General features: G+C 40.8%; 1 protein-coding gene across 3 annotated transcripts in view; it reads right to left on the bottom strand.

The window, feature by feature from the left end:
* The window catches only part of RIC1 (RIC1 homolog, RAB6A GEF complex partner 1), a 146,373-nt gene extending 133,651 nt beyond the window's left edge, over window positions 1-12,722 (bottom strand). For all 3 annotated transcript variants that reach the window (XM_041745431.1, XM_041745433.1, XM_041745432.1), the window contains exon 1: window positions 12,384-12,722. In XM_041745431.1, the coding sequence (XP_041601365.1) occupies window positions 12,384-12,527 (144 nt within the window). In that variant the 5' untranslated portion in view covers window positions 12,528-12,722. The remainder of the gene's footprint in view (window positions 1-12,383) is intronic.
* Between the last annotated feature and the right edge of the window lie 1,987 nt (window positions 12,723-14,709).

Raw genomic sequence — 14,709 nt, 5'->3', positions numbered from 1 at the left:
TTGGGGAAAAAAAGTTGGAAGTCTCACATTTGATTCAAAACTTACTACAAAACTATGGTAATGAAAACACAGTACCATACAAGAATAAAGACTGACATATAGAGCAACAAAATACAAGAGAGCTCACGAATAAAGCCTTGTATGTATTGTTAAAAGATTTTTCATAAGAATACCAAGAACATTTAGTGGGGGAAAAGAATAGCCCAGCCCTTTCAATAAAAAGCATAGGGAAAAATGGATACCCACATGAAAAAATAAAATTTGACACAAAAATCAACTCAAAATATAGAGCACGGACCTAAAAATAAGAGGTAAAGCTGTAAAATTCTTAGAAAGAAACATAGGACAAAAACTTTAAGACATTTAATTTGGCAATGATAACATCACTTGCTATTACGTATATGGAAATCAAAACCACAATGAGATACCACTTTGCATCCATCAGGATGGCTATCAACAACAACAACAAAAAAAAAAAAAACAGAAAAGAACAAGTGCTGGTGAAAATGTGGAGAAACTGGAACCCTTTTGCTTTGCTAGTGGGAATGTAAAATGGTGTAGCCACTGTGAAAAATGGTACGGCAATTTCTCAAAAAAATGTAGAATTACCATATAAACAAAGGACATGAGATATACAGAAAACAAAATATCAAAACAGCTAATATAAATCCAACCATATCAGTAATTACATGTGAATGGACTAAACACTCCATCAAATGGCAAAGATTATCAGACTGGATTGGGGGGGGGGGGGGGGGGAAGCAAGATCTCAATATATGTTGTCCATACAAGACATACTTCAGATTCAAAGACATAATTTGTCTGTGAAGGTAAAAGGGTTAAAAAAAAAAAAAAAAAAAGAAAAGAAAAGAAAAAAAAGGTATGTTACACAAGTGGCAACCATAAGAGAACTGTAGTGGCAATATTATTCACAACAAAATACACTGTTTGAAAAGAAACATTAGTGGAGAGAGAATAATGATAAAAAGGTCAATACAGAAGGCAAATATAACCATTATAAATGTATACAAACCTAACTACGTGGCCCAAAAATATATGAAGCAAAAGCCAACAGAACTGAAAGAGAAAACAATTCAACAATAGTGTTGGAGATTTCAATCTCCACTCTCAATAACTGACAGCTAGACTGAACATCAACAAGGATACAGAAAATCTGAATGACCATGTCAACAACTTTAACCTATCATTTAGAGAACACTGGGCCGACAACAATATTCCTTACACGTGTAAATCACATCAAACATTTTCTGACACAAAGTATGTGCTAATCCATAAAACAGGTCTTAATCTTAAAAGAATAAAATCATTCAAAGTACAGTCCCCAACCACAATGGAATTAACTTAGGAATCAATAACAAAGAATTTGAGAAATCCTCAAATATTTGGAAATTAAACCACATATTTGTAAATAACCCATGCAATGATTCAAATAAATGGTTAAATTTTAGACACGATTAAATTTTAAAAGCTGAGCTGAAAATAAAATTGGTGCATATCAAATGCTGGGAGGAGATGAACAGGCTGACCATAAGAGATTTCTAGGGCAAGGAAAACATTCTACATGATATTACAATGACCAATACATATCATTATACATTTGTCCAAACCCACTGAACATACACAACACCAAACCCAAAGAAAATAATTTAAAAATCAACACAGAAATAAAAAATAGAAAACACAAATGAACAGCTTAGTAAAACCAAAAGTTGATTCACTGAAAAGATCTATAAAATTGCTAAAATTTTACCTAAACGGATGAGAGGAATCACTTGAGATTCCATATTAATTTTAGAATGGATTTTTACATTTCTACGAAAAAAAAAAAGCCATTGGAAACCATATTGAATCTGTTAATTGCTCTGGGTAGTAATGTCATCTTAATAATCTGTGAATATAAAAAAAATAATAAAATTTGTGAATATGAGATATCTTTCCATTTATTTATATCCCTAATTCCTTTCAGCAACAGTTTTATAGTTTTCAGCATATGTCTTTCATCTCCTTATTTAATCCTAAATTTTTAATTATTTTTGATGCTATTGTAAATAAAATCTTAACTTCATTTTTGGATGGGCACTGTTACTGCATAAGATATGCAACTGATTTCTGCATGTTGATTTTGTGCCTTGCAATTCTGCTAAATTTATTAGTTCTAACTATAAAAAACTATGAGGGACATCCGGGTGGCTCAGTTGAGCATTCAACTCTTGGTTTTGGCTCAGACCATGATCTCAGGGTTGTGTAATCAGCCCCATATAGGGCTCCGTGCTCAGCACAGAGTCTGAGATTCTCTTTCCCTCCCCCTCTGCCCTTTTCTCCAGTTGCAAGTTCAAACTCTCATTCTCTAAAATAAATCTTAAGGGCAGCCCGGGTGGCTCAGTGGTTTAGCGCCGCCTTCAACCCAGGGTGTGAGACCTGGTATCGAGTCCCACATCAGGCTCCCTGCATGGAGCCTGCTTCTCCCTTGGCCTGCGTCTCTGCCTCTCTCCCTCTCTCTCTCTCTCTCCTTGGCCTGTGTCTCTGCCTCTCTCTCTCTCTCTCTCTGTCACTCATGAATAAACAAAATCTTTTTTAAAAAATAGCTTTTTAAAATAAATCTTTAAAAAAGCCTATGAAAATAAATGTTTTGACAAGGTTGCAAAACATCAATATACAAATATCAATTTTGCATCTACATACTTATAACAATCTGAAAATGAAATTAATAATTATATCCATGAAATTAATAATTATATCCAATAATTTTTATTATATATACTGATAACAATCTGAAAATGAAATTAATAATTATATCCATGAAATTAATAATTATATCCAATAATTTTATCCAAGATAAATAAAATTACTTAGAAATTATGCTGAAAACTACAAAATACTAAGAGAAAATTTTTTAAATCTAAATAAATGGAAAGATACTGCATAGCATGTTCATGAACTAGAATAGTCTATACCATTAAGATACCAATTCTCTCTACTCATCTATAGATTTGGTGCAAGCCCCTGAACATCCTTGATTTTTTATTTTGGGGTTTGTGGATTTTTTGGTAGAAATCGACAAGATAATCCTAAAATTTATACAGAAATGCAAAGGATCTAGAATAGTCAAAATAATTTTGAAAACAAAGTAGGACTTTTACCATCCAATTTCTAAACTTGCTACAGTGTGATGCTTGCATAACATACTGTTGAATAAAACAGAATAGAAAATTCAGAAATAACCCCTTAATATTAGTCAACTGATGTCTGACAAAGATGTCAATGCAAATCAATACTGAAGAGTCTTTCCAACTAATTGTGCTAAGACAACGGGATCTATGTTAAAAAAACTGAACTTAGATCTTTACAAACAAAATATCAACTCACAATGGATGACAGACCTATGTATAAAAGCTTGGATTAAAAAAAAAAAAAAAAAGCTTGGATTTTAAAACTTTTAAAAGAAAACAGAAGATGCTATGACTTTGGACTGGCCAAAAGTTTTTTAGCATACAAAAAGCATAATCCGTAAAAGAAAAGAAAAACTAGACTTAATGAAAGTTAAGCTTTTACTCTCCAAAAGACACCAAGAACCTGAAAATCCAGAACCCTTACAACTCACTAAGGCAAAAACATTCCAATTAAAAAAGGGGGCAAGGGAAGTACCTAAACAGATATTTCATCAAATAAGGTATACAAATAGCTAAAAAGCTTATGAAAAGATGCCAAACATTCTCAGTCATTAGGAAAGTACAAATTAAAGTCACAATGAGGTACCACTACAAACCCACTAAAACGATTCTAATACAAAAGACAATAGCAAGTGTTGAGAAGGATGTGGAGAAACAGAAACCTTCATACTTTGCTAGTAGGGCTATAAAATGCTTATCACTACCATACAATAGTTTGGCAGTTTCCGAAAAGCTAAAACATCAACTCACTATATGATCCAAAAGTTCCGTTCCTCGGTATCTCCCCACAAGAAATAATACACATCCTTGCAAAGACATATATACAGTTGTGTATAACAGCCTTACCCATAATGAGCCCAAAAAAGAAACAATCAAATATCCACCAACTGGTAAATGGATTTTCAAAATGTGGTGGAGCCACACACAATGAAATATTTGGCTATGAAAAGTAGTACCACAAAAACATTTATGCTAAATAAAAGCCAGACACAAGAGACTACATGATATATGATTACCTTTATAGGACATTTCCAGAAAAGCCAAATCTAAAAGAACAAAAACACCAATGGTTTCCTGGGGCTGGAGGGGGAGCAGAAGTTAAATGCAAATAGGCATGACACTTTCTGGGTTGCTATAAATGTCCTAATACTAGAGTGTGATGATGGTTGCACAACTCCATAAATTTACTAAATATCAGAGTACATTTATAATATATTTATACAACACAATAAAGCTGTTAGAAAATTACACCACAGGGATCCCTGGGTGGCGCAGCGGTTTAGCGCCTGTCTTTGGCCCAGGGCGCGATCCTGGAGACCCGGGATCGAATCCCACATCGGGCTCCCAGTGCATGGAGCCTGCTTCTCCCTCTGCCTGTGTCTCTGCCTCTCTCTCTCTCTCTCTCTCTCTGTGACTATCATAAATAATAAAATAAAATTTAAAAAAAAAGAAAATTACACCACAGCAAATTCTACTATTATACCCACAGTAGTATTCAAAATCTCATATGTAAATTTATGTATGATTATGGACCTAAGGCAAATCACCTGGGAAGACAGGTTTACGATAAGAACTCAAAGCAATTATAATGAACTTAAAGGCAAGATACCTTGATTCTAACCAACTGATGGTTGATAGTCAATAAAATACTTTTAATTAAGTTAACTCTCAGTTTGTGGCAAGTTTGAGTTCTAGACTATTTTTAAATACTTTTAAATTGTAAATGTATTCTAACTTGATAAATTGCATATTTAGCCATAAGTACATTTTAACACAGTATTTCCTTTACCACCCTTTTAAGTGACAATCACTGTACTATTTCATCATACAGTAAGAAAATAATTTTTCCAATTCTTCAATTTTGATTTAGGTAAAGGGTAAATCTCTGAGAGGTGCTAGTTTACCTCTTAATACCGCTCGTCTATCTGCTAACAGATACTTTTAAGAAAAGGGTAAGAGCCTCTGGTAGGAATCTAGACTTTCATAACATTGTTTTCATTGTATTCCCTCATACAGTAACCCTGTTATCATCCAAGTGGTGCTAGCGTTCCATTTACTGTAAAGATATAAAGTATTTTGAAAGATAATTTCAAGTTTGAAAATTAGATTGGAAAAGTACTATAAGGATAGGGCAAAATTCATGAATGAGGCATGTGAAGGACCAAAATTCAAGAAACACTGCTTCGATGATGTAAAGCACCTAGTCGACAATAACCTCAGAATGAATGTGTAATATTGATCTCATCAATGATTCACAAGCACCTAAAGATGGGTGAAATGGGATCCCTGGGTGGCGCAGCGGTTTAGCGCCTGCCTTTGGCCCAGGGCGCGATCCTGGAGACCCGGGATCGAGTCCCACGTCGGGCTCCCGGTGCATGGAGCCTGCTTCTCCCTCTGCCTGTGTCTCTGCCTCTCTCTCTCTCTCTCTCTCTCTCTGTGTGACTATCATAAATAAATAAAAATTTTTAAAAAAATGAAAAAAAAAAAAGATGGGTGAAATGTCTTTATTCAAATATTTATATGCTTTTTTGTGTGACCACCCTTTTCACAGATCACTTCAATATAAACTCAGACTGGGAACCAGGAGTTTAACTGGTGGTTATAACTGCACAATAGTTTAAGTTTTGGTAAACTACAGAGGACCCTCAGCCACATACCACTTCTTTTTTTCCCCTAGCTTTATTGAATTATAACTGACATACAACACTGCATATGTTTAAGATGTACAACGCACTGTTTGATGTACTTATATCTTGCAAAATGACTGCCCACCAGTGCTAGCTAACACCTGCATCATATATTCATCATTACCATAGTGAGAACATTGAATATCTACTATTTTGGCAACTTTCAGGTATATAAAACAGTATTATGAACTATTCTCATTATGCTGTACATTAAATCCCCAGAACTGATTCACTGTACACCTGAAGTTTGTACTCATTGAACAACTCTTTTTTTTTTTGCCACACTCCTAGCCTCCCTCTGGTAAGCACTATTCAAGTCTGTCTCTGCGCTTGGTTTTTTTAGATTCCACAAATAAGTGCCATGATACAGTACTTGTCTTTGTCTAACTTATTTTACTCAGCATAATGCCCTCAAGTTCCATCCACGATGCTGCAAATGGAAAGCTATCCTTTTTTCTCATGGCTGAATAATATTCCATTGTCCATATATACACCATGTTTATCCATTCATCCACTGACACTTATGTTGTTTCCGTATCTTGGCTACTGTGAATAACACATACTACTCTTTTCTAATATAATTGGACTGTGTGTAATTTTAAAAAGTATTTCATTCACTTTCACTTAAATAATTCTCTCTAAAATAATTCTTCTGAATTTAACTTGTAATTTAGTACTACCATTTTTTTTATTACATCTCAACATTTGAAAACCTCCCATTTATTTAACCTTTAAAAATTTCTGTGCATAGGATACCCTAAATTCATTATTTTAAAAATACTTACTAAGCATATGCTTTTTTGTACAAGGCATTATGGATAGTATAAAAGAAGATCATTTCTGACCTCAGGAAATTTATAATCTAATTAGAGAAATAAATCATCTGTGTAAAACTTATTCATACAAACATTAGTTCATCAAAAAAAATTAACTTTTCTGGTAATAGTAAATAAAGAATGACTCATAGAGAAAGTAGGATTTCAACAGAAACTAAAGGATGGATAATATTCTGATAAGCAAAAAAAAAAAAAAATATTCTGATAAGCAGAGATGAGGCAAGTGATCATTCCAAGAGGGCAGACTCTCTGATATCAAACTAAGGAGTTTGAACTTCATTCTTTAACGAACAGTGAACTCTAAAAGAGTTCTAAGCAGTGAGTTTACAAGGATGGCTCTCTGGCGGCAGCCAGCAATAGAACAGAGTCAAGAAGGTATGAAATGGGAGAGTGGGAAAATGTAGGTACAAACTGAATGTCCTTTCTGAGGTCCACAGTTAACTATAGACCTAATCCCACAATGTGGCTTCTTTGAACATCTATCTCATTGTTCTCTATTATTAGCATATACCAACACGAACATAAGTTTCTAGTCAGGGTTACTCAAAGACACATAATTCGGGGATCCCTGGGTGGCTCAGGGGTTTAGCACTCGCCTTTGGCCCAGGGCGTGATCCTGGAGTCCCGGGATCAAGTCCCACATCGGCCTCCCTGCATGGAGCCTGCTTCTCCCTCTGCCTGTGTGTCTCTGCCTCTCTCTCTCTCTCTCTCTCTCTGTGTGTGTGTGTGTGTGTGTGTTTCTCATGAATAAATAAATAAATAAAATCTTTTAAAAAAAAAAAGACACATAATTCCTAAGTCCAGTAATTATTTGCTTATTTCAGCTTTTTATTAGCAACCTTCACAGTGGTTAACTCACAAAATTTTCATTAATTATATTAATACACTAACATCTTTGGATAGAGTGTTTTGTTACATATAACATGCCCCTACATCTCTTTTATATATTGCCTATTTATGCTACCTTTCACAGAAGGTGTTCAAAAATACTTCCGCGGGGGGGGGGGGGGGGGGGGGTACCTGAGTGGCTTAGTTGGTTAAGCATCTGCCTTTGGCTCAGGTCATGATCCTGGGATGGGGTCCCCTGCTCAGCAAAGAGTCTGTTTCTCCCTCTCCCGCTCAAGGTCACTCTCAAATAAATCAATAAAATCTTTAAAAAAAATACTTCTAAAGGTAATTTACATATATTAAATAATGACCTGGAAATTAAAATTAAAATAAGACTAATTTAGAATTACAGCATTCAGGTATCACTTTGTGATTCACATTTGTGGACTTTTGTATTCATAGTCCAGCAGTATATTAGAAAAATAATTCTAGGTTCTCTAGTACAGGACAAAACACAGCCTCCACAACACCCAAAAATGGGCCAGTCATAAAGCATAACATGATTTTAAAAGCAACTTCAATCCCAAAGCTGAAGCCAGTTCTTTTACAATACCCTTAACAGAAATACATTGTCAGCTGCTCCACTGATTAAGTCATACCGCTACCAACCCAACCTAACATATATGTGCTAAACCATTTTTTGAGCACCCTTTTTTGGGTTCTAAAATACATGGATGATCCCTATTGTAAGCCTGTGAGCAGACTTAGAACTTCTAAGTAGAATCACAAAGTAGAGAAAACAAATTAACATCAACACTGAAAGCAAGTTATACCTTCACACTAAAACTGAAATAAAAAAGCAAAGTGAGTATCTGTAGAAAATTTTTTATTTGTAAACATATCTAGGGGGCACGTGGATGGCGCAGCCAGTTAAGGATCAGACTTTTGATTTCAGCTCAGGTCATGGTCTCGGGATCCTGGAACTGAGCCCCATGCTGTTTTCATGCACCAGAGCAGGGAGTCTGCTTGGGATTCTCTCTCCCTATCCTTCTGCCCCTCCCCACACTTTTACCTGTGCATGTATGCTCTCAAAAAACTCCTCTCTAGGGCAGCCCAAGTAGCTCAGCAGTTTAGCGCTGCCTTCAGCCCAGGGCATGATCCTGGAGTCCCAGGATGGAATCCCACGTCGGGCTCCCTGCATGGAGCCTGCTTCTCCCTCTGCCTGTGTCTCTGCCTCTCTCTCTGTGGTTCTAATGAATAAATAAAATCTTTAAAAAAAAAAAAAAAAAAACTCATCTCTAAATAGCACTACATTTCTCAATTTAGGAATTAGGAAAGAATTTTAAAGAAGTATGAATCTAGAACACTAGTAGCAACTTGTAAGAGGTATAAAAAAGTTCACTAGAAGACCCATAAAACATACACAAGCTGTTATTAGAGATTTTAATGTTTGCATAGTCTCATGACTAACCAACATTTTAAACATAGCAATTCTTTTGGACATTAAAAACAAAAACAAAACAAAACAACAACAACAAAAAACCAGCTTAGGCTATAAAATGCACATCTCTTCCACAAGGTAGTTTTCTTTTTAAAAAATTCATCCCTCCAAAGTGACTACCTTACTACAAGAGACCCAACAGAATTTCAAAGAAGCAAAACATGCTATATCCTCACCTCTTTGTGCCCAGTCTCTCCTTACCTTCAAATGCCCTCAAGCAGCTTTTAAGACCTCAACTCCATAAAACCCTTTAGATCTTCAATGTTCACTTTATTCTATAAAATTACTTGTATGTACAATATTTCTTCAATAGCAAGGCATTCGTGTTCTCATGTGAACGTATTAAACCAATTCACTTTAAACTGGGCAGTAGTAACTGATAGCGCCTCAATTTTGCTACAGGTGTTTTCACTTTTAAAAGAAGTTTGTTAAAAAATAAATAAATAAATAAAAGAAGTTTGTTGGGACAACCCAGGTGGCTCAGCGGTTTGGCGTCGCCTTCAGCCCAGGGCCTGATCCTGGGGTCCCAGGATCGAGTCCCACATCGGGCTCTCTGCATGGAGCCTGCTTCTCCCTCTGCCTGTGTCTCTCCCTCTCGCTCTCTTTCTCTCTCATGAATAAAAAACTAAAATCTTTAAAATAAAATAAAAGAAGTTTGTTGGGTATCCCTGGTGGCTCAGCGGTTGAGCACCTGCCTTTGGCCCAGGGTGTGATCCTGGAGACCCAGGATCGAATCCCACATCGGGCTCCCGGCATGGAGCCTGCTTCTCCCTCTGCCTGTGTCTCTGCCTCTCTCTCTCTCTCTGTGTCTCTCATGAATAAATAAATTTTAAAAATCTTTTTAAAAAAAATAAAAATAAAAATAAATAAATAAAAGAAGTTTGTTGGGACACCTGGGTGGCTCAGTGGTTGAGCATCTGCCTTTGGTTCAGGGCGTGATCCCAGGGTCCTGGCATGGAGTCCAGAATCAGGATCCCTTCGAGAAGTCTGCTTCTCCCCTGTCTCTGCCTCTCTCTGTTTCTCATGAATAAATAAATAAAATCTTAAAAAAAAAAAAAAAAGTTGTTAACCTAGACTGATTTTAACTTACATAGTTTCAGTAAGTTTAGAAATTAAAAAAAAAATTTTTTTTTCAGACAATGAAAAAAGACATATTCCAAGAAGAGGAGATGGAGCTGGAGTATGGCACCTGTTCCCCAGTATCCCAGCTATATAATCACAGACCTTAAAATCATCTGATCCAATATGTGATTTTTAAAGTGATGACGGTGATGCCAGAAATCAAGGTTAACCATCAATAAAGCCCACAGTAACTCGCAACCTCCTCTGAGGTATTCCTGCATTCCATTTCACCTCACACCTCTGATTCCTGCGTCCTCAGACCTAACTGTGCATATTGGATCTCAACCATAGGGACCCCAGGACTTCTATAGAAAGCAGGTATCTATCTACGTGTTGGATGGAAATTTAAAGGAAGGAGTATTGGGCAGACTGGGTGGCTCATTGGTTTAGCATCGCCTTTGGCCCAGGGCGTGATCCTGGAGACCTGGGATCAAATCCCACATTGGGCTCCCAGCATGGAGCCTGCTTCTCCCTGTGTCTGTGTCTCTGCCTCTCTCTCTCTGTCTCTGTCTCTCATGAATAAATAAAATCTTAAAATAAATAAATAAATAAAGGAAGGAGTAGGAGTTGTTTTAAATTCCGTGACTAATTTACATCGTATCTAACTTTTAAAGCAAAAAACAGGTATCATTAATACAATATACCCAAAGTTGAGGCATATTTTTATTTCTTTTATACAGCAATAAAGTAATCTAAAGCTGCTGGTCTAGTCATCCCTCATATTAAGTTTAGCTCTGCCAAAACTTAAATTAGGTCTACCTTTTTAGAGATAAACTGTAGGCTGTTAGAGTGAAATTCATACTAAACTCAGAAGACAATTTAACATTCAAGGTCTAATTATTTTTTCTGCATGTACTTTAAAGATAATCGTTATATACACGCAAGCAAATAATTATTCTACGGGCTCCACATTGTAAATGAATTAGTATCTCATTTAAAGACTAAACGATGTACAATGTACATTATTCAAAAATGATATCAAGCACGAGACTGAACAGTCACACTGCTGGTTACATAACGACCTTTTGCTCTGATAATGGGTCTAAAAATTAAATTCGGCCCAAGTTTAACGGCAAACACTCTTAATTTACAGCCTAGCTAGGACAGTCACATAAAAAAGATGCCACCAATACCTAAATTCCATCACCACTTCTACCAGGGCTATGAGAACAGTCAAGAACTTCATATAAACGATCACTGGTCAGCTAAGACAATGGAGGGTTTTCACTAATTTAACTCTAGCGAGTAAAGCCGGTGTGCCACAGGGATGCGACGAAGCCAAGGTCACAACCTATTTCCACGCGGACAAGGCAGCTATAATAAGAGGAAAACTTCACTCTGACGTCGATTGGTACTGCCTTCCTTGGGGGTAGGAAAAATTAAGAAAAAAAAAAAGGTTCTATTTTTTTTTCTTAATCCTGTCGCTTTTATAGACTGACCTAGAGCGGCGTTCGCGGAAAATGGGGAGAATCCTACCCACCTCTTATTTTTGAAGTTTTTTTCCCCCCTCTTATGTACTCAGTAATTAGATAAACGAATTAAAAAAAAAAAAAAAAAAAACACCAGGACTCGGCAGAAAGCAAACACAGAACTCAAGTTTCAGGCTTTTCCCCAAACCTTATTATTTCCAGGTGTTAAATAGCCGGGAGCGGCGCGGCAGATGTGAGCCCCACGTCCGCCGCCGCGAAGCCCCCGCCCCCCCCACGACCCAAGCCCGCAGGAAGGGGGCGAGCCCGGGTGTGGGCAGGGGGTGCCTGGGGGTGCGGCGGGCAGCAGGGCCAGCGGACCTCCCGCGGGAACTGGCGAGCCCTCGTGGGCTGCAGCGGCCGCAACGAAGTTCTCGCGGGCCTGTGAGGTCCGGCCCGGCTGCAGAACCCGGGCCTCGAAAGCCCGCCGGGGCCGCCTGGGAATGCACGGCGGCCAGATTTCTATTTGTGGAAAGTTTAAACAGATTTGCCCCCGGGGCTGGGGGGGGCGGACGGGGAGATGGGGGAAGGGAGAGGAGGGCCAGGCCGGGCTCGGCCGAGGGCGCGCGGGGTCCGCGGTGCGCGGCCGCCGCTCGGACGCGGGGAGGCGCACGGAGGGTGGAGGGTGGAGGGTGGAGGGTCGGCCGCGCGCCGCCGCGGGACTCCCGGTGGAAGTTGAGGGCGGGACCGTGCCCAGGCGCCGGGGAGGGAGCGGCGGGAGGCGGCGGGAGGCGGCGGGCGGCTCTACTCACTCGGCTGTACCAGATGCTGAGGCGGACCGGGGCCAGCACGGCGAAGAAAGTCCTCTGGGGGTCGGACTGGACGTGGACGGGCGCCTCGGCCGGGCTCCCCAGAGGGCACAGCAGCCTCTTGGGCCAGCCGCTCAGGAAATACATGGTCCGCGCCGAGCCGCCGCCGCCGCCGCGCCGCCCGGCGGCCCCCGGCCCGGTCCGTCACACTCCGCCGCCCGGGGCCGGACGCCCGCCTCCTTCACCGCCACCGGCCGAGTCGGCGGCGTCGGCAGCGGCAGCTCGGGGCATCTGCCCGCGGGCCGGGCCGGGCCGGGCCGCCGCGGAGCCGAGCGACGAAGGAACCCTCGGGCTGACGGGGCCCAGTGTGGGGGAGGCAGGGGGAGGGCGAGACGGGATGGAGAGGGGGCGGAGGAGCGCGGAGGCCCGCCCCGGCCCGGCCCCACCCCTTCCTCGGGCCGCACGGGCGTCACCACGCCGCGCCGCGTGGGTCGGGCCGGGGAGGCTACCGCGCGCACGCGCGGCGGCGCCTTCTCGCCTCCACCTCGCTCCGCGGCCTGAAGCCCCGCCCCAATCTCCGCGAGCGGCCGCCGCGCTGCGTCGGTGCGCATGCGCCCTTGCCCCCTCCGTGCCCGTCTGCGCCTCCCCCCTCGCAATCTGGACCATTTTGTCTCGGCCGGGTGGGCGGGGCGGGCGCCTGAGGCTTGCAGGGAAATGGGCCGGGTTGGGCGAGACGCTGCCGCCGCGGAGCACGCCTCTCGCCCGGGCTAGCCAAAATTTGGCTTCCTTCGCGGATTGGTGAGGCCCGTGGGCCGGGCCTGGCGCTGCAGCGCCGGGCTGGTTGGGGCGGTTTTGCAGGGGACCTCGAGTCACGTGACTCTTCCTGCTGCACCCCGTCACCTCCACCCGGTCCTGGGACGTGCGGTCCTTGGCCCCGTGAGCTCCTGTTGTGGGCCGAGGTCTGCGGTGAAAGCCCGCGTTGGAGCTCCTGCCCTCATGGACTTTACAACCCAGAGGGGGCCTTTATTTAATCCGTCAGTACACGACTCACCATGGAAGTGCCTGGACCCTGTCCTCTTTCCTTCCTGTTTCTAAATCTAGCGTGTAATTTTGAAATCCATGTGTATCCTCCTGTCCCTTTACCAACCACAATGTTAGGGCAAGGCTGTCTCTTTTTGGCACCCCCACTTAGAGTATATGCAGCAAAAGACTTGGACATAATTTTAGAGTTGGAACGGACTTCAACTTACAGTCTCTGGAGTTGGTTAACTTCTGGACCCCAGAGATCACCTTAACAACTGTCCCTTATTAAATACTGACCCAGCGATTACCTCTGAACAGGACGGTGTGCGTGGGGATGGAGGGTGTGCAGAGAGGGGGAAGCGGGGGCGTCTAGAATAAAAGACGTTCTCATATCTGCTCTTGTTATTCAGTGTGCGTTTTTCCACGTTTTTTTAATTAAAAAAAAAATAGTTGTGTTTGCCCAGATTCCAAACAAATGTTAAATTAAAAAGTAGCACAAACGGCAAAGGAGGAAACACAGTAACTTAATAAATATCAGATGAAGATGGACTGTTGTAACTGGTATTCGTAACAAAATATGTAACATTTCCATAATTTTTTTTAAAACATTCTCTGCATTCCCCAGGAGGTGAGCAAAGAAGCCAGGATGCCTCAAATCAAAGCTGAAACTGCTTCACCACTCACTAGCCTCTTGTGGTCAGACTGTGTCTCCTTCCGGGTGTTTGGTGTTTTTTCTTTTTCTTTTTTCTTTTCTTTTTTTTTTTTTTCCAGACTTCCAACACAGCAGCCTGGCACGCAGGGAGAAGAGTAAACTCTGAAAATATGTGTCTAATGAAAATTGGATGAAACCCTGATCCAGCTGAAGTACAGCATTAGACAAAGAGAGCCAGGGAGGGTTCTTGACTTACAGAAATAAAACTGTAGAAGAATAACAGTGTTGCATCATACTTTCATCTGACTTATTCAGATTCAATTATGCACTTGCCAGAAAGAGAAAATGAAAACCAGTTACAGTGCAGCAATTCCTCGGACAATTTTACTGAGAATGTATTCCTTGCAGCTCCCCTTCAGAGGGACTTTGTTCTCATGTGCCTTCTAAGTGAGAGCAACCTACTGCACACATGCCTAATTTAAAGAACTTCTAAGTAATTTTTTTTTGCATTCAGTTTTAACCTTACTTGCTGAGTTTATTAATTTATGTAATTTTTTAGAGAGGAGGGAGGGGCAGAGGGAGAGAGAGAGAATCTTAAGCAGGCCAGCATAGAGCCAGATCCGGGCCTTGATCCCACAAACCTGAGATCATGAC

Source organism: Vulpes lagopus, chromosome 2 (genome assembly GCF_018345385.1).
Source record: "Vulpes lagopus strain Blue_001 chromosome 2, ASM1834538v1, whole genome shotgun sequence".
NCBI classification, from domain to species: Eukaryota; Metazoa; Chordata; class Mammalia; order Carnivora; family Canidae; genus Vulpes; species Vulpes lagopus.
Note: the sequence above shows the minus strand (reverse complement) of the source record. Positions and strands in the feature narration are given on the sequence as shown.